At 35.5% G+C, this 20177-nt stretch overlaps 2 protein-coding genes and 1 non-coding gene across 3 annotated transcripts; 1 reads left to right on the top strand and 2 right to left on the bottom strand.

Annotated features, from left to right (window-relative positions):
- The first annotated feature begins 2321 nt into the window (after positions 1-2321).
- Positions 2322-2395, top strand: TRNAV-AAC (transfer RNA valine (anticodon AAC)). Its single transcript has one exon. It is a non-coding gene; the product is annotated as a tRNA-Val (tRNA).
- A 769-nt stretch (positions 2396-3164) lies between these two features.
- Positions 3165-12706, bottom strand: LOC118061175 (phosphoglucomutase, cytoplasmic). Its single transcript, XM_035074568.2, has 18 exons — positions 12497-12706; positions 12141-12222; positions 10329-10384; positions 8766-8879; positions 8600-8662; positions 7970-8086; positions 7753-7853; positions 7113-7172; positions 6916-7015; positions 6642-6799; positions 6467-6562; positions 5606-5669; positions 5435-5516; positions 5157-5332; positions 4997-5073; positions 4047-4179; positions 3619-3735; positions 3165-3533 (listed from the first exon to the last, which is right to left on the bottom strand). Exons 1-18 carry the CDS (start codon positions 12575-12577, stop codon positions 3462-3464), a joined length of 1749 nt encoding a protein of 582 aa, XP_034930459.1. The 5' UTR covers positions 12578-12706; the 3' UTR covers positions 3165-3461.
- Positions 12707-17976: 5270 nt separating this feature from the next.
- Positions 17977-19112, bottom strand: LOC118061176 (uncharacterized). Its single transcript, XM_035074569.2, has 2 exons — positions 18850-19112; positions 17977-18757 (listed from the first exon to the last, which is right to left on the bottom strand). Exons 1-2 carry the CDS (start codon positions 18976-18978, stop codon positions 18257-18259), a joined length of 630 nt encoding a protein of 209 aa, XP_034930460.1. The 5' UTR covers positions 18979-19112; the 3' UTR covers positions 17977-18256.
- Between the last annotated feature and the right edge of the window lie 1065 nt (positions 19113-20177).

The following is a 20177-nucleotide window of genomic DNA, read 5'->3' as shown; positions in this document are numbered from 1 at the left end:
GGTTTGAATTTTACAAGGAGACATCAATGAAAGATACAGAGTGTGGCCAAGGGGATGCTTGTTTTCAGTGATATAGCCTCTGCTTTTAAATTACTCCGATTACCAAGCAATTCAATGTTTTCTATCCATTAAAGGCTCATTAGATTTTGAATTATACAGTTCTCTCCTTTTTTTTTGTGGAACCACGCAGGATTTGAGATCTAGCTTTTAATTTCTTGAAATTAACCGGTCACCGGTTATCCTCTTGTTTAGTGAGTTCGTCGTATCTCTTAAGATCTCGGAGGATGCAAGCCAGTTCATGATTAGATGGTATATATAATATACGCGAAGAGACATTAATTGTTGCATGATTGAATTCTTTAATCCGTTTAGTGTACTGGGTATCTCTCAAGGAAGAACTTGGAAGAATTAGCATGGACAGCAGTACAGGCTTAAAAAAAATTATCTGCACACATCACCCCCGACTAATTTTGGCAGTTTATATAAAAATCGTCCCCTTGAGAAACTATCACGCATATATTGAATCTGGTGGCCGGATTCCGGCCTGAACACCTAGCCAGTTTATGTGAAAGGTGTTTTTTTTTTTTTCGTTTTTTTTTTCCAGTAGCGATCATAGAGCACGCATGGCTCAAGTTCGACAGGTAACGAACCATAAAAAACGAGGGAAGAGGCAGCAAACCAGGAAAAAGACAAAGGCCTCTCCTTGCATTATGCGAGTAGACTCCAGGCGAGAGCGAAAGGAAAAGGACAATGTGAGAGCAATTGTTTTCTGTTCTGTTCGACTAAATTCGGCGAGTGAGGGTTTTGGATTTATTCTGGGGGACATGATCAGCCCGTGAAATGAAGAGACTACAGGCTGTTTCAGGGTTCACGGGATGCAAACTTATCTGGGTCTTCTGTCCGACTCGTCGCCTTACAAAATTAAAATATTATAACATCTGGTCCTTTTTTTAATTTTCAGATTCCAGGGGAAGAAAAAACGACAGTCTGGGTTTTCATTTCACACATCTATTGTTCCCGGCCATCATATCCTGTCACCTCATCGTACGACCATGAAACGACGCTCGATGATAACATGACACGTTGCACCAGTCAAATCGAAAAGCTGAACTGGAATCGTTACAGCCTCACAGGGCTGTGAGCAAAAACACGAGAAATAAAACAGTAGATAGATTTCGAAAATTCGCTGAACAAGCCGAAGGTTTCGATACTCGATATTTGTTTTATTGATCGACTAGTTATTGTGCCCGCGTTGTGAGAAAAATCTTAAAACTATTTTTTAATAAAAAGACTTGTTGGTTATTAATGTAATTTTTTATATCAGATGTAGTGAGGATGTGAGCATTGATATGTAAAGGAATACTGCGATTCCTAATGAATTGTGTTTTGTTTGTTCAGTGACAAAGTTACGTGAAAAGAGTAATTCAATAAGTTTGTGAAAACATTACGTTATCCTGATCAATTTGATGATACCGATTGATTCACCCATTATTAATTTGATAATATCAAATTAACATTTTAAAAGACCATTTTATCCCTCAAATCTTCTATCCTTGACTATTATTGTGGAAGGCAAAACCATCATTATACTGTGCCAATTGTGACGAACCAAGATCTCTCCCTTTTCGCACCCAACCTACAATAGTCACGTACGGGCCTAATATTTTTGGTCCATTTCCAAACAATTTTTCAAGGCTCGGTTAGAAACAATAAAGTCCTGGAAAAAGGTTAGGCACTTGAGCTCGGGCTGCCCGAGCCCTGGTACTGGGCTTCCCCAACATCCCTTCTAGGTGCTGGGCACTCCTATCATATCCTTGTGGGTTCGGGCACACTATCTAAATCCAATCCCCAAATGATATGTCTTGCCCTAACTTTTGAACTAAAAAAAAAACATGTAGTCGATGCTTTGTCCTAACGTACATACAAAAAAAAAAAACATTTTATAGATACTAGCCATACGCTTTTATCAGGCACCAAGTATAAATTACTAACCATCTTAATCATAAAAAATAAATATAATTATTAAGATCAATTGATTTATGATTATCTAATCCAAAAACTCTATTCCTCAACTACTTTGATTTTTTAATACATTATTAGATCCATAATACAATAATTCTTGATACATAAATTACACATCCTCAGCTTTTATTTCTGTAATGCGCTCAGGAGTCACTGTATGTCTTTTTTAGTCCCACTTGTTCCAATCAGCAAAACTCAACTTTGTGAGGTCCATCGTTCACATGACTTGTGTAAACATGTTATTTATAAAGGACCTGATTAATAAGTCTTATATATGTATTTAACATTTAAGAACAAAAGGTGTCGTGGTGTAGTTGGTTATCACGTCAGTCTAACACACTGAAGGTCTCCGGTTCAAGTCCGGGCGACGCCAACTTATATAAATTGAATTTTATAGTTAAAACTTTTAAAAATTAAAATGACATCTCTTGGATTTTTTTATTTGTTGAATAAAGTAATTACCGTTTATTAATGGATTACAGAGAGGCCCAAAAAATAACCCAAAGAAAAGAGCAGAACAGGCCTCCTGCTAGGCCCACACAACTTCAAGTCCTACGTTGCCTCCGTAGCAGTATCTAGCCCAAAGTCCTATCTTCCTCAAATTTTCATGTTTCCCAAATGTGTTTCGTGACAATAAAGGTCCCTCATCGTCTCGGTTTTTTACACAGCTTTAGTTTTAATTCAGATAATTGAGTACTTGATATTTGGATTTAAGAGAAATATCAAACTTTTCATGTCTACTTTTATCCATGCAGTATATTGCTAGTTATTTTTTATGACCATTTATTCAAATAAATATTACATGTTTATGAACTTTTCGTGAGTTACAAATAAGTGTTCATTTTTGCACGAATTTAGAGTTAATAAGCAACTCGTTTTTGTTCCAGTAAATTATTATTTAGAAAAAGATAATTAAACTGATATTCAAGCAATCACAAATATAAAACTTAAATAGTTACTGTAAGTTATACTAAAAACAGGTACAAGTGATTTGCATTCTTTTATTGTTATGCAGGAACAGCCTGCAAGATTTAATTTTTTTTCCGGGATGGATTGGATTCCTGTGTTTATCGGCCTACGACAAATTTTGTGTGCTCGTGCTTGGTGCAAATGCAATTGACAGCCATACTGAGAACTGCAGGTAAGGACATCAACAAGCATCTTTCACGCTTTTTACAAGCTCCAAAACTGCAGGGCAGCACATCAATTACAGCCTGTTCGTACACAAACTCTCACAACACATGTAAGATAACATGAAAAATTCTTATTTTGAACTTCAAAACTTTGGATCGGCGTGTTTTAGTAAATCGTACTCCTGCCTTTTTTGGTAAGGCGACAAAAAGAAAAGCATATGTAGCATTATTGGATATCTTAAAAAGACCACACTTTCCACATTCAAGGTGACTCTGATCCCCACTGCTGCGCCTAGCAGCTCACATCTATGTTATAACGGTTGGTGCTGATCGGCCAGTGAATTCCTGCATCTTAGAAAGCCCCAGAGCAACCGCCACCTGCAAAGAGGACCATAAAAATCAGCCTCAAGAACTGGTGAGATGGACATTGGCCAATAAAAATAGATAGGATGTGGGATAATACAAGAGGAGCAAGTGCATCTTGAGAATCTCTTCCAGTTTTTGATGGATCCTTCTCATATTGCTCAATGTAGAGTCTGATGGTAGCACCTTCTGAACCAGTTCCTGAGAGGCGGAAAACCTGCACCGATGTTCATGGATATGATAACCAGCAAATTCTTTATTTCAAACAGGAATGCATCCGTAAGAATGAAATAATTCAGGATATTCCAGGTTAATCAAACAAGAAATCAACCGAAATGGATGCTTACACTTCCACAACAATTTCTAATTCCTTGCAGGTACAACAACAATAAAGCAAAAAATTGCAATCAGCTGTTATAGATATAGACTATAGTTCAGCCCAAAAGATATTTGCTTGTCCCACACCAATCTAAGTCCTATTCCAATGACCTTACTCAAGCTGAAAGCTTTACAAGAGAATCAGCTTACCAGTCTTGAGCCATCCTCAAACAAATATCGAATACCCTGGTGCTTTGAAATGGAACCATCAACAGGATCTTTGTATTCAAACTCATCAGCATGAACAACCTTTGACACATCTGATTGTATACCACTGACAATCCTGCATAAATAAACCATTCAAGCTCCTCCTCCTCGTTATTATATTATTATAAAAACTACAAGACAACATGGTTTCACTGTTTCTTTTCCGGTGGATAGTGTGACAATTGCACTGTGTATTGCTATAGTACAATTGATTTTGTCCCTTTTTTTAATCCTTGAAATATAGTTTTTGTCCCTTTTTTATCCTTGAAATATAGTTATGGTCATTAAACTTTTCTTTTCAATTTCATCATCTCAAATTGTATTGCCATGGTTTTAAGTTTTAAAACTTGTTTTGATTTTCGAGCTCTCAGCATATTCGTGGTGGTGAGAAACATTCCTGCATTAAATTAAAGGTTGATAATAATAATAATAAAAAATTAAGTTTATCATTTAAAAAAATTTAAACAACAAGGACCGAAGTTAACACTTAAAAAACATACCTTACAACTGTTTATGGCAATATCAATAGTTAAAAACTAAAATAAATTAATGACTGTTCCTTATATCATTTCTTAAAATAGATTTATTTTGAAACTTTGCACGCCTAGGACTATACATGGAACCAAATTGATAAATTCAAGCCCAAGCTTTATACAGCTAAAAGCAACTGAATAAAATGCAAAGATATTATTCCATATCTTCACGCCAAAACCAAGTTAGAATTTTAGCACTTAAAAGTACAAGCGGAATGTGCTTTAGCAGGTAACTTAAAATAAGTAAAAGCAAAATAAAAGGCACTCAATAAAATAGTTGTATCCCAATCCTTAAAAGGATTGATTAAAAATGCTAGCTTGATAAAGAGAGAGAATTTAAATGTATATAAACAGACATACTCGTTAACTTCAGTAAGGGAAGATTGCAGTTTGACCAAGCATGCCATTAATTCCTTTGCTGCACCTGCATCAACATTCTTCAAGAACAACGTACCAATTACATGACAGTCTGAGATCTCTTGTTTCTAGAGGTGGCATGAAAAAATTAAAAAAATAGTACCTCATAGTCATATCGAGTATAGTAGTGGCGACCATAGGTAGCCCAATGGTTGCGAACTATATCTTCAACTGTCACAAGTTTTCCACCACCAAGATTTTCTCTATTCTTGTAAGCCAGAATGGATAGCCAAGCCAGAACTGCCCAAATTCCATCCTTCTCACGTATGTGGTCTGAGCCTGTTCACAGATGCCATTACAACATAAGACCCTTTGCACATCTTAATAAGAATTCCAGGCATAAGATGATTTACTACACACGCAGAGACACAAAAGACTAACCAGTTCCAAAACTTTCTTCCCCGCAAACTGAACATAAACCAGCATCCATCAAATTACCAAAAAATTTCCATCCAGTAGGAACCTGGCATTTGAACAGTGGATAACCAAATTATATGACCATACAATAGCTTAGGAGGACCCACGTAAAAAATTGATGAGGGCATGACATACCTCAAAAAATTTCAAGTTCAGACTTTTTGCCACAACATCAAGGGCAGCTGATGTTGGCATGCTCCTAGAAACAGCAAATACACAAACATTATACAAAAACTTCCACCGAGAAAGCATAAAATTAAAAAAATACATGTTTGACCAAACCAATGAAATAGGGCCAATAGTACCAAGATATTATCAAGAATTTTAGACTCATCAAGTTTCGGTTGATATAGAATGCAGGAATCATGAGATATAATTGAAGCACCTAAGGCCAGTTTTCATATACCAAAACAATAAAAAGGTTATTGTGCATGACAGGTACAAATACAAGCTCAAAACAAAAAAAGAAAAAAATAACAATATTAATGTATTTTAAGTGCCTTACAATAAGTAGTTACTTTAGATGATTCTCTACACAGAAAGATTAAAAAGAAACTTATTTCAACAAAACAACTTCCGTCAAAATTTATACAGCTAATACAATTGGATGCTAGAACAACCCTTAATCTAATATGTTCTCAATCATCCTGTTCGTTTTACTCTCCATTTTTTCTTTTTTACTCTCCATCTTGTTCCCTGACAACTTCAGAAATGGGAGTTTCATGCAATAAACAAGCTTTCATGTCTTAGACAATTAACGTAGCAATGTTAATTACTGGCTATGGTTTTGCATATGGAACTTGAAAAGTTTTTCCACTCTAACTTCATTAAGATTATCAAGTCAAGCACACCACTCTTTGCTCTGCATATAGAATATTAGTTGTTAAGGAGTATTTTGTGCACCGCATCCATTAAGATATAATGCTACAACAATAAGCAAGTAAATACTGTACATACACAAAGAACATAGAAAGTAAGCAAAGAAATATTTACAACCTGGCAACTCCTTTTAGACCTGCAGAGAAATATGGTATGGCCTCCACTGCATTTGCAGCAATGATGGCAACAGAATCTGATGGAGTAACAAAGAACCTGATAAAATAGCAAGAGTTGTAAATGAAAGATTTAGGTGAAAAGTAACTTCTCTAATGAAAAAATTAAAGGTTGCTACCTTTTACCAAGGACCATATTACGATCAGCATCACCGTCAGCAGCAGCACCAAATTCTGGTGGTTCAACTTCGGAGTTAGATTTACCCAATCCCATACGAGCAACCAACTCCTTTGCATAAGTGAGATTGGGATCTGGATGCCCTCCTCCAAAGTCCTCCTGTTTGCATTTTCCAAGCACAAGCATGAAAATTTATATAAATAATAAGTGCTTAAAGATGAAAAAGAGATCTTACTAATAATTTATCACATATAGCATCACAAACTTAGCAGCACCTTGGGTACACAGTTCAATAAGGAGCTCTCTTGTGCTCCAAGCTCCTCCACAAAAATGCGTTTTGCATATGCCCCAGCAACTCCATGTAGTGCATCATAGCTTTACATGATGACCCAAGGAAAGTTATTATCAAGTTGATATAGCATACATGAGAAACAAAAATTTACAGGAGAAGTAAATAACACCATCTAAATACCAGAATGTGAATTTTGGAGAGGAAAGGAGCTTCCGGATGGACTCAAAGTCAAAAATAGACCTGGGTAATTGTTAAACAAGCATTCAATATTTTTGAAAGAAAGGTAACATGCAAAATAATACAGCTCTACCATGAAAAATCTACTGACTCGCATGGATGGCATGCTAGAGAAGACGTGGTGCAAATTCTTGAAGATTGATTTCAAAAGGCAAAGGGGCTAGGGCAATTTTAGCAATGTTATAAAAATCACATAATGAAAAATAAATCATTTCACTTTTTCTCTGTACTTCATATGAGCCAATAAAATTCCTTGGGCATCCAAGGAGTATCCTAAATTTTATTATATTATTCTACACCATAAGCATGTCAATGCCAATAATCATCATGTCCAGATAATCCAGTAAGCTACACAACATAGCATAATACAGAAGTAAAGAGAGGGGTAAAAAACAACTGTCTGCTAGTATGCAATCCAGTAAAGTTCATAAAGTCTGCTTAGAAGTATACAAATAGAAATGATATATATGTCTGCATGTGATTGTCTATAGCTAAATAAATAGCATCATTAATAATATTCAGTGAAGTGTCCCATAGAAACAAAACTAAAGAAAACTTGCAGTTTAGACAGGAAACAGCTCACTTCATCAATTTGATATAATCACTAGCCGAGTCAAACACCTCGACATCAAACTGTCCCTCAGACCCACTAAAGCTGGTTACACCAATTGTTGTAATATCCACCTGGATGCAGTTGAAAAACCATCTCATACAAACATAGTTAATGAAACACTGGCAGCAGTTTGACAGAAACCGTAAGAGGCAAATGAAACATAAGAGGGCAAGGATGAAGGATATACATCAGGCAGATCAGCAGTTAAGTACTCCTTTATTGTTTTAGTGTTCTCATAAATCTTATCTGTGATTCCCTCAGGAGCAGGTCCACCATTTTCCATGTTATATTTGATCCCAAAATCCTGCAATAGACAAAAAAAGAAGCATGATTTCGATAACATACCACAGGATTCCTTATTACCACACAACAAAATAAACTCCCAGACATTTGTCATGAGATAACAGTAGATTCTCTTGCATCCTAGTGCTGCCAAGCTTCAAATGCTTTTAGCATGTATCAGCTGATATTCAGCAAGATTGGGCTGACCTGCCCACCTTTTTGTGACTGTACCTCCACTTGTTTTAGTATTGATACATTCTCTTTCATCAAAAAGGAAAGAGAGATAAAAAAAAATGAAGTTGGCAATCAAAAAAAAAAATTCCGCTAATTTTATTAGTTATGGCAGGATGCTAAATAATTGTTGATTACTGATCAACATCCTCTTTCTGTTTTCCACCTTAAGGTGTCATCATATCCCATTTCCTTTCATCCGAAACATAAGAAAGATTGAGGAGCTGTAATTGTCACCAAGAACCACAATCCCAGACCAAAAATATAAAAACAATTAAAAAAAAACACAACAGTTTCTATTTACCTCATTAGGACCACCTGGGTTGTGACTTGCTGTCAATATAAATGCTCCCGTTGCCTTGGATCCCTGACATCCAAGTTCAAAAGTATTAAACTCATTTTGCAGAAGACTATTGTTACTATTGTTGAAGGAGATGAGCCCAGCTTACAAAGACAAGTCGATTACTTACATCTATCCCAACTCTTTCACGTATTACAGCAGATACTGCAGGAGTTGAGAGCAGTCCATTCTGACCAACCCAAACACGTCTTAATCCATTTCCAGCTGCCATCTTAGTAATAATCTGCCAATTGAATAAAAGAAATTTGGATCGAATATATGACTTTTCCATTGAGGTTTGATTGCTTGAAACATGCATACTATTAACAGTCACAAACAACAAGGATACCACCCCACCCAAAAAAACAAAAAGCAAAAGCAAAACAGCACTGTGAAGAGAGAGAAAGCAAGGAAGAGACCGTAGTTATTTTTCAGACAACAAAGGCCATACTATTAAAGGAGAGCGGGAGCGAATTCTTGCAGCATGAAGTTGACGTATCCTCCCAGAGAATGGAAAGTGTAACAGAAATGAAGATGATAAGAGTTCCCAAACCCCTGAAAACCCACAAAATACACCAATAGCACATTCTCCCCTCTATTGTAGCTATCCAAGAATCACCACTAATAGTGAACAAACCTATACCACATAACATATCCTAGACTACTTAAGAGAATAAGGAAAGATAATTTGAGCAGGCTGGGAGCAGCACAACATTGAACAGTCTGCCTTGGCCTGGAATGGATAGCCATGCTCAAAACCAGTAGCCAATAAAGAACTCATAATCAAGCACACAATATGTGTCTGTCAGAGATATTGCCCGTGCATTCCATTTAAGAATCACACAGGTTAAGAAGATCCTAGTTGGTTCAGCTCACTTAGAACTCATAAAATACTCAAGAAAAAACACACTTTGAGAGCTTATACCACACAAAGTAGGTTTACATTTTAAAACAAATGATTCAGAAAGTTCATGGCGATATTCAATAATGAAGGTATTTTCATGGTTCACATGACACAAGAAGTCTGATGTCAACAAGTTCAATCTACAGGCCTTTTTTGTTGCAAATGCTTTGTTAGGGAGGAACAGAAATGGAAGAACATGAACTGAAAACATCAGCTGAGATTTTAAACACCTCATTGTACTCTGGTGACCACCAATCCAGGATTACTTGAAAGCTGACGGCAAGCCTGATATGATGGCAGGAGATTGATTTTATAGCTCAAATGCTTAATGGGGTGATCAAGATGATCAGAAAAGCTTACTTTCTCATGCTTTCAGCATTTAATATAAAGTATCAGTTGGCTAATAGATTCTGTTCAGCATACTATTGTAGATTCTTCTACTCATCAAAGAACTCAAGAAAGGGTGTTTATTTGGTGCAATCAATCCATCAAAAATTGACAAACCTTGATGGTGAATCTTAGATCTCTCTACCCGTCTACAGCCGAATTACAGATATATTCCAAACTTCAAACAGAATTATACATGTCCACAGTGTAATGTGATGGCATGGCTGCACAAACACACACAGGGACATGCATCCTCACAAATGCTCAATAGAGCTGGAAGAATTTAAAAGGCATGTGCCCTTCAAAACTGAAAATAAATCCAACGGCATGAAAGTAATAGTTCAGCCAAAACATTTCATAATCTGGTAACATTATAACCGCAGCACATATTATATATGGTACCTGAATGGCATCCTTTGAGAAATAGCGACCATCGCCAGAAACAACAAGTGTAGCACCTGCTTATAATGGCAAAGAAAAAGGAAGAAAAACAAAATATCAGAATTATACTAAGTTGTTCAACAGGAAACAATCAGCAGTTATGCATAATGGCATTAGATATAGACACTGGCGATCAATGTCGCTGATTGTGTTAATGGCATGCGGAAGGACAAGAATGGATAATTAAGTAACCTTGGGAAACTCTTAATTAAAAACAGAACTTTAGATTTCACATCACATTCACGCACATGTAATTGGTAAAAGAATAAAGTCCAATTGAAATGACTAAGAATCCGTTTGGCATTACTTATGAAAAGTGACCTTTAACTTTGAGTCATAATTCAAAAGTTGTTTTTCATAAATAACTAATGATAAAAATAAGTTAAAAAGACTCTAAGTTCGAAGTATGTTGAGTAAAAATGACTTGAATCAACTTTTTTGATGCAGTATAAGTTAGAATCCATAAGTCAAAAGTTATTTCTTATAAAAAATATTTGTGATTTTTATGTAGTGTTGTCAAAGGCGAAAGGCGCTGAAAGATGCCAAGCCTATAAAAAAGCTTGAGGTGCTAGGCGTATGCTTAGGCACTTGGTTGAATGAACCAAGGCAATATGCTATAAATTAAAAAAAAAAATGTAAAATTATATTATATTTTTTTATATAAATCTAAAATATATATCTTAAGATTATTAAGATTAAATCATTAGATAATCAAAAGAGAATATAAAATATCATAGCATAGTCATATAAAGTGATGTTTTTCACCCTTAAAACAAACTAAGATAATTTATAAGAAGTATACAAATAGATTAAAAAGAAAAAATAAATATCAGTTAAATAAAATAAACAAATAGGTCAAAACATAAATCAATTAAAAAAAAAATCCAGCTGAAAAAGAAAAACTTCAAGCAGGCGCTAGCCTTAACACCTTGCACTCACTCACAAGGTGCTCGCCTAGGCAGCACTTCATTGAAATTCAACACCTAAGGCTAATAAAGGCATCGGGGCCTCACCTCGCCTGGAGCCCCGAGGTGAGCACCTCAGCACCTCTTGACAACATTGCTTTTCTATGTGTTAAAAGTTAAACACAACTTCAATCAATTAGAAAAAGTTGAACCAAATGAAAGCTAATGAAAAATAACTTTTAACTATGAGTCATAATTCAAAAATTATCTTCCATAAATAAATTGAGACAGATGAGATTAGTTAGAAGTATGTTTGATAATAAATGCCACAAAATCAATTTTCTAAAGAAGGAAGGTGATATAAGTTGAAGTTAACAAATTAAGTTGAAAATTTTAACGTTAATCCCGGCAAAATTTTGAATCAATTTTATAAAAACTCATTAATATAAGTCAAGATTTATTTTTAACCAAACATGATTATGACTTTTCTTTGAATCAAGAATTAAAAAATAACTTAAATCAAATTGCAAAAAATGATACAAAACAGAACATTGGTCAATTTGTGAAAATTTTCAACTATATCTGTCTATTAGAACACATATCTCTGGTCCGATTCAGTACAGAGGATGGAGAACACTGTCTTAACCTCAGAGTAAGGGCCCAAAGCCGAGATTGTCATCAAGGGTAGAAATGTTTTCAAGCCGTGATGGAACAAGGAAATAAAAACAAAAGTCGAGCAAGACAGCAGGGTTCTGTTCTAGCAGTTAAAATATTTTATAATTCCCAATTTTAAGGTGCACGAGTTTGACGCTAGATCCAAGTTCAGATGCAAACAATTCTTTGGTGAAGATGACAGATCAAACTTCACCTCTAACATTTTGTGGAGTGAGGGCATTGAAGGTTGATTGGACAAAATTCTGCAGATAATTAGGTTGCTTGAACACCTTCACCTGAAAAGAACCAACAAAAAAAAGGAATTGTAACAACCGCAAGAAACGCACAGGATAGATTTAACAAAAAGATAATTCAATCGAATAAGAAGGAACAGAAAGAAATTAACAAATCATCAGACTGGGATCGGAAGCACAAGAATTAAATTCAGATTCAAGATATCTGAACGCGAAAAATCAAGCAGATCAACTGCTAAGAAATGGAATGTGACAGATCTGAATGCAATTGAGAATCAATCAATAGTAATGAGAAGAAAAAAAAAAGAAACCAAACCTTCTTGCGAAGGCCAGAAGTTCCAGGTTTCTGGTCTCCGAAAGGAGTGGTCTCCACTCGTGAAACATTGAATAGCACCATTTTTTTCTAGCAGGGGAGAGCAAAAGGGCTGTACTGTGACTTAAAAATTATGGTACTTGCTCAAGGAGAGGTGAGGGAATGGGTATCTGAAGAGGATTATTCGGTGTGGATTTACGTAATACTCGCTGTTTTCGTTTATTATTTGGCTCGACGGTTGACACTTGGCGGTAGGGTGGTGAGAGTGACAGTGAACGATTCCCGTGGATCTTCAATGAAAAAACCCCGTTTTAATCCCTAACTTATATATCTACTGTCAATTAAGATTTAGGACAATGTATTTATTCAATTAGGTCCCGAAGATTTCGAACATTTTCAACAGGGTCATTTTGTCATCGTCTTTTCATATTTTCCGGTCAAATGTGACTGATTTATGAAATACAGTGTCGTTTTAATAAATTTGATGAAAAAACAGTGGGAATGGATGAAATGACTCGATTGAGAAACGTACAAAAGATTTGTAACCTAATAATAAAATATATTTGTAAACATGAATTTAAAATCAGTTTTATACTCGATTATATTTTGATCTAATTTTAAGATATAAACATATTAAATTTACATGAAATGAAAGAGTAGTTTAAGGCGTAGCATTGGAATTGTTTTATATGCTTTTCTTTACCAAGGATTCAAATGACAAAACTCATAAAATAATTTTGTAAAAAAAAATACTGAAAAGCTTATTTCTGATTAACTTAACATTAATTATAAAATTAATAAAAAACAATATTTAATTAAAAAATATTTAAAAAACTCGAGTTAACTAGCTAAATTCACAATATAGATTATATATGTTATTGAATTCAATATATTTTTAAATTTTGTTAATGCAAATGGTTTTTTCTTTTCTTTCTGTTTTTTCAGATGGATATTTCCTTAAATTAACGTTGATGAATGTTCTTACATCTAGATTTTGAAATCAACAAAAATATAATATATTTCTTCCGCGTACAAAATGAAATAAGCCTACTTGCTACTAGAAGCAGGGGCGGAACATGGGGAAGCAAGAAAGTGCCGGCCCTGTAAAATATTTTAATTTTTTTTATTTAGTATTTAAATATAAAATAGTATGATATTTTTATTTTAAATAAATAAATTATTTAATAATATATCTTGTTATATTAATTTTGATCTCTCCTATTAAATGTTATTAGCTCCGTCCCTAACTAAAAAGACATTCAAAAAAATAAAATAAAAACTTTAAGGGGTGTAGCTCAACTGGTCAGACTCTAAATTTACTCTCTAAAAATCATCAATTCGAGTCTTACAAACTTCATGATTATTGGAGGCTTATATGATCATTAATTTTTAAACCTATAGAATTAGTCAAATACACATAAACTGACCTGAATATTCATATTAATAATTAAAAAAAAACATAGAATGAAACTCCCCGGAGAAATTGAAGATCTAGAATCAAGATCTAAAGAAATTGAGAGTTATTCTTCTTCTAGACAGACAGCTAGCTAGTACAGTTTTTATCAATAACCCATCAATAGCATTAGCAAAAAGAAGACTCAGACTAAGGAGATTTATCTAATGGATTGTAAATCTTGAATTACTGTAATAAAAAAGAAAAAGGTAGAAGTATTGTCACTGGTGGCAGAAACTAAAAAACAAATTAAAGGAAGTGAGAGAGATTAGCCTAATTGGCCACTTTCTCCGAGTAAGAATAAAATAAAACTTCTATAGCATATAGGATGAAGAAACTCATATGTGCATGTGTAGAGATCTAGCATGTGGGCAATATAGCATCTAAATCAATAAAACATCCTCTTTTAAACTCTGCCCCTCCATCAATCCTTGCCTTTAGAGAGAAGAACCTAGCTGCATTTCCTTCATCTTTTGCGAAGTAAAACCATTACCATTAAAACAATAACAGTTGAAACAACATACATGAGATATTGGCATTAAAACTATAACAGTTAAACCAACAAACAATAACAACATAAAAATTCATTCCAAATCATGTTTGTTCTTCTGAATAATAATATATCACGAGGGAATAGTCAGGTATAATGGTATATTAAAAATTAAAAAAAATAAAGTAATACCTAAAGAATCAACAACAACAGGAGAAGCTGATAGGGAACTGTTTATTGCATTCAGAAGATCAACATGCCAAAAATCTCATAGAATTATATTTTGTAAGTAATTTTAACATTGGATAACAAAAAAGTCATAACCCTTTATGTTAGATTGCTGAGACCATACGAATTCATTTGACAGAGATTATTAAGTGGAAGATGTTGGGTTTGAATCAGGAAGAGGGTGTTAATGATTTCCAAGTAGAAGTCAAAGATTCACACAACCCATTTAAAAACAAGAGTTATAATTATTAGGATTGTTGCTATTAATGTGCTAGCAACAATCCTACAATATCTGCAGCCCTACTCATTGTTATTGTCAAAAGGTTATAATGGTAGGTGGGTATTATTAAACAAGTTGCACCAACTATTAACAAAATAGAGCAACCCATATGCTGCCACCATTATTAAAGATGAGTTGGAGCTAGTGGCACCATTGATACCTATAAATAAAGGCATAAGTTAGAGAGTAAAGTTGAGAGAGAAATTGACCCAAAGATGTGAAGAATATAGAAGAGAGTGAGCTGTCAAGGACAACAAGCAATGGCTGCCATTGCAGCATTGCTAAGAAAGAAGATGAGTGATGGAAGTAGAGTGGAGTAAATGATTTCTCCTTCTCCATTGTTGTAAAATCTTGTTCTCTCCCTATATAAAAATGACTTTTCCCTTGGATGTAGGCGGTTTGTCGAATTATGTTAAATATTATATCAATATGCTTAGCTTTCAATAGACAACTATCAGAACATCACCGATCGGATTTCTCAACAATAATTCCCTTAAACAGACTATAAAAAAAACTGTTTACACCAAGGTTGAGTTTTTCCATTTTCTTTTTTTACGATAAGATGAAAACGAGGAGAAAGAGGAGATTCTGTGCGTTGGAAAGCTCTCTCTACTTGGTGTATGGTTTTTGAGCGATGAAACAAGAGTGTCCTCTTACTAACAACAAAGAAGACTCTTAAATTAATGTGATTCTATTTGATTTGGCCAGTGAAGATGGCATTTCCTTCCCGCTTACTGCCAATCACAGAGGTGCCTCACTCTATCTGCTGCTGGGTTTTCTGATGAGAAAGGAATTGGTGAAGTTAGTTTTTTTTTTTTTTTTTTCAAACTAGCATAGCGGAAAAAATATTTCCCACACAAGACTCGCGAGTTGATACACGCTTGTGGAAGCTGCGCAAGTTGACAAAGAAAGGACTGTTCAAAGCAGCACAGTGGTAAGCCAAGATCATAAAATCATTTTTCACTTATCCAGCAAAATAGAACGTCAAAAGATCCCTATTTCTATCCTTGCTGCAGCTCGCAGGCTAGCCCCATATCCAGCAAAATTCAATGATAACAGTGGCGTCCTTGATGTTTCCTAGTAGAATGGAAGAAATGGGTGGTTAACCAGTGAGAGAAACTGATCTTGTATGTTCAGATTGTGGTCTCCAAGGATTCTGATCCGCAAATTAGATGACCTGCGCGACAGTACAACCATGAAGAAGGCTATATTTGTCTTCGAAGTAACTAAAACTATTCACACATTTGCTCTGTAAATTTGGATAACAGTCAGGCAATGGCCAAAATCAAGCAGCAACCTTTGGCACTGATTTCTTTGTGGTTTATATTTTGGATGGATTGATTAATTGAAAAAAGGAATGTTACTGAATTTCTATCACTGGCACAGATCCCTCTACTTGTATCAACTTGCACAAGACGGGTCAATGACTCGCAGAGATTCGACCTGCGCAAGTGCCTGTGATGTGCTAGTTAACAAAATATTCTTTGTCCACTGTGCTAGAAAAAACTCCGAAGGATCGTGCAGCATAGGAAGCGATGTAACATTCCCATACATGCTGTTTACTTTTTCGCTAGAAACTAAGAAGTTCAATCTGATAAAAAAAAAAAAAAAAAGTTTGCAGAAAAGACAACTGTAGCATGGACTGGCTAGCAAAATCTTGGTTTTGAAATTGCTTTGGGATTCTAGTATTTGATGGCATTCTTTCTGTTAGGAGATTGTCATTAATAGTTAACAACATGTACACCTATTATAAAAAATATGGATGTCATTGTCAAAAGACTACAATGAAAATTACACCAACCATTAACAACAATAATGCAACCCATGTCCTACCACCATTTATGCTATAATTAACAGCTTCTTATCTTACCATTGATGCTTATAAATAGAAGCATTATTTAAGAGCAAAATAAGAGAAAATGAGAGTGTGAGGAATAGAGAGAAGAGAAAAGGGGAGTTGTCAAGGGCAGCAGCCTTGCTGCAATGTGCAGCAGCGTGTAAGAGCAATGGGAGTAAAGTTGAGTGAAGTGATCCTCCTTCTTTATATGTATTGTAACTCTTTTTTTATATCTCAAATAATATTAATTATTTTCTGATAGATATAGACGATTTGTCAAACCATATTAAATATTATATCAATATACTTAGCTTTCAATAAATAATTATCAATACATTAGCGGTCGATTCCCCCACACTTTCTTCACTGCATCGTATGTAACTGGAATTACCTTCCACCGCTACCCGCATGTTCTCGTGTCTTCAAAAAAAAAAAAAAAAAAAAAGGGTCAAGCCCCTTCTAGGTGGGGAGGAAAAAACTCCAAAAGCAAGAGCCCTAAATGGGTTATCTTTAGATAAATCACCAACAGTAAAACTGAACATGTGCGAAAAGCCATGCTAGCATAAGATCCAGCCCAATTTAGAACACGCACTCGAATGAATCGACTAGGAGCGTGGTCACAAGTCGGAACCATGAGAAGATACCTCGCTATCCAAAAATTGGAAAAAAGGATCTGCAGGCTCTTATTATAGCCCCCGCCACGAGTCACGATGAGGACCATCACACCTATCTAGACATCAAATTTCAAAATTCGTCAAAGCCCACCTTAGCCCGCCTAGTTTTCTTTCTCGTCCAATTATTCAAAGAAGGAAAAAAAGGTGATAGGAATTATATAAAACAAAAGGCATTCAAGCATGCCATCCAAAAGTAACATGCTGGGCATATGCTGCATCAAATAAAATATAGCTGTAAAGGTTTGCCCGCAGTTTTTTTTTTTTTTTCTTGAAAAGCAAAAGCCTAATCTAATGGCGACATTAAACATTTTTTCACCGACTACTTCCATATGCGTTGCTTCTTGAAGACACTCATAAATATAAAAAATAATTTAGAAGCCTTGAAATATAAAGAAATACCATGTGAAAAAAGCGGTCAGAATAAAGTTTCATTCTTTTGTTTTTCTTTTTCCCTTAATTTTGTTTTTTGTTCAGAAAGAGAGAGAGAGAGAGATAACGATGGCAAGAGCATACACGGCCACTGATCAAATTTACAAGGCAAATTAAATTAAAATTACAAAGGTCACATAATCCAACCTTCCCCTCCAAGCTCAACATTACAATACCGCTCACCACATTTTAATTGAAACTAAATTCAAAACTTACAAATTAAAAAAAAAAAAAAAGAACGCTAAAGCTTCAGCTACAACATCAATTAGTAGTTCCCTTGTCTACCTAAAAGAAAAGAAGTTAAAAAGGAAAAAAAAAAAAGATTAAAGAAACTGATTCCTATCTCTCCTCTCTCCCTTGCTCTAATTCCACTCAGCCAGCGACGGGTGCCACGGCTGGCTTCGCCTTAGGCGGCCTCCCCCTTCCTCTCCGCGCACCGCTGGGTGGAGCACCAGCTGAACTCGCAGCGGGAACCGCCGAACTAGCGTTCTTAGGTGGACGACCACGCGGCCTCCCAGTTCCAGTACTTGTCGTCTTCTTCTTAGGGGAAGCCACAGGCGCGAAAGGATCCCTTGGTTTGGGAGGGCGGCCACGTGGCCTGGGAGGTCCAGAAACAGTTCCTGGTGGGGTTGGAAGCTTAGGCTTGGGAGGGCGGCCTCTGCCTCTCTTCGGGGGAGCGTTGGGGTCAGGCTTCATGTAGTTATTCTTGACCAAAACAAGCTGACCACTTTGCTTCATCTTATTCAAATGGTGGGAGAGGAGTGTGCTATGTGCAGGTGGCAGATCGGGGTGTGTTGACTCAATTTGTTTTGAAATTGATGTCTTGTTTGACCCTTCTTTCTCGTTCAATGCCTCAATAGCCGCCATAATCATCTGGAAACAGAAGGAAAAAACACATTATAAAGCAGACAGAACTGGAAATAAACAAGGAAATAATATCGATCGCCGTCTCATGAAATTGTCACCTCAGGATACTGAGGGGGAGTGGAGGATTGTTGTTGTGACTGTTGTTGGGGTGGAGCTGGTGCTGGTGCTGGCGCTGGTGCTGGAGGAGGAGGTTGGGGGTTAGCAGAATCTTCAGTGATGGTAGCCATGGAATCAGACAAATGTTTTCTAAAAGAGAAGGAGATCGAAGGAACTGTGTGTGTTTGGTGTGGAGAAAGGAAAGGGGGTAAAGGGTTGGATTTAAAAAGGAGGGGTTTTCTTGAGGATTGGATGGAGAGGAAAGGAAAGTGAAGAAAGACGAGGGGTTGCTGAAGGATCTAGCGGTTGGGGATTGTGTTTTTTGGTTTTGATCGGACGGTTTCGGTTTGCTTAGAAGGGAAGGACTCGGATTGATGACCTGGTAGCGGCTAGATTGGGGATTTTAGATTTATGCTATTTGCATTTACGATGTTGTCCCTGTTTTTTTAAATGGTGTTTCTACAACAAGGAGGTGTTTATTGCCTATGAAATAGTGTTACGAACGTGTTGTATTCTTATTGGAGATAGGAATAATCGCTGGGAAAGCTGTTTTCTAAAGCCAGTTAAAATCTGACACGAATCTTGTAAGAAATCGATTAGTTGTTGAGCTCGCTGTCGAAATTCCACAAATGACCGGACTTCTTGCACCATCAGGGATCAGTGTTTAGGAATGACAATGATATTCATATATAATTGTTTTAAGCATGGATATTATGTAAGAAAATTAATGAAATGAGGCTAGATTCTTATAAATTTTAAAATTATTAAATTATTAAAGGTTTATATAATTATTAATTTTAAGGTTTGTAAAATTAATCAATACATATGTAAACTGGTCTCAACATCTATATTAATTAAAATAATATAATCAAATTTATGTATTGTATAGAAAAATAAGAATATGATACAAAATTTTCAAATTATGATTTTCTTTAAGAAAACTAAATTCTTATTCTTTTATTTGAGAAAAAACCCATATTTTAAAGGGTGTTAATTGTAAGTTGAATCTTCAGATATATTCTCTGTAACTATCCAATTAAATGGGAAATTAAAAAAAGAAGAAGAAGAAGAAGGTGGCAGAACTTCTATTAAAAATGGGGATGGACGGGGGTGAATGATAAAAATAAGAAAGAACGAGAACCAGAAGAAAGAGGTGAAGTGAAAAAAATTGTGAATATATCGCGATAATAAAATTTTGATACATTACGCGAATTGTTTTTTTTATGTGGATGTCCAGGCTAGCTTGCATATACCATGACTAATCTCACGGTCCACTAAACATTATGCAAATCCAGTGAGCATGTAAGGTACCGCGAGGATGACAAGCATA

This window comes from Populus alba, chromosome 8, assembly GCF_005239225.2.
Source record: "Populus alba chromosome 8, ASM523922v2, whole genome shotgun sequence".
Lineage (NCBI taxonomy): Eukaryota > Viridiplantae > Streptophyta > Magnoliopsida > Malpighiales > Salicaceae > Populus > Populus alba.
The sequence above is the reverse complement of the archived record's forward strand: the minus strand, read 5'-3'. Positions and strand labels throughout refer to the sequence as shown.

Bases quoted from the DNA above. Each gene is read 5' to 3' on its own strand.
- LOC118061175 (XM_035074568.2), bottom strand. From the start codon at position 12,577: ATGGTGCTATTCAATGTTTCACGAGTGGAGACCACTCCTTTCGGAGAC. The intron at 8,880-10,328 runs GTACCATATATA...TTCAATTGGCAG, and splicing joins TCTCAAAGGATGCCATTCAG to ATTATTACTAAGATGGCAGC. The intron at 6,563-6,641 runs GTAGCAACCTTT...CTATTTTATCAG, and splicing joins AATATGGTCCTTGGTAAAAG to GTTCTTTGTTACTCCATCAG.
- LOC118061176 (XM_035074569.2), bottom strand. From the start codon at position 18,978: ATGGCTACCATCACTGAAGATTCTGCTAACCCCCAACCTCCTCCTCCA. The intron at 18,758-18,849 runs GTGACAATTTCA...TTCTGTTTCCAG, and splicing joins CTCCCCCTCAGTATCCTGAG to ATGATTATGGCGGCTATTGA.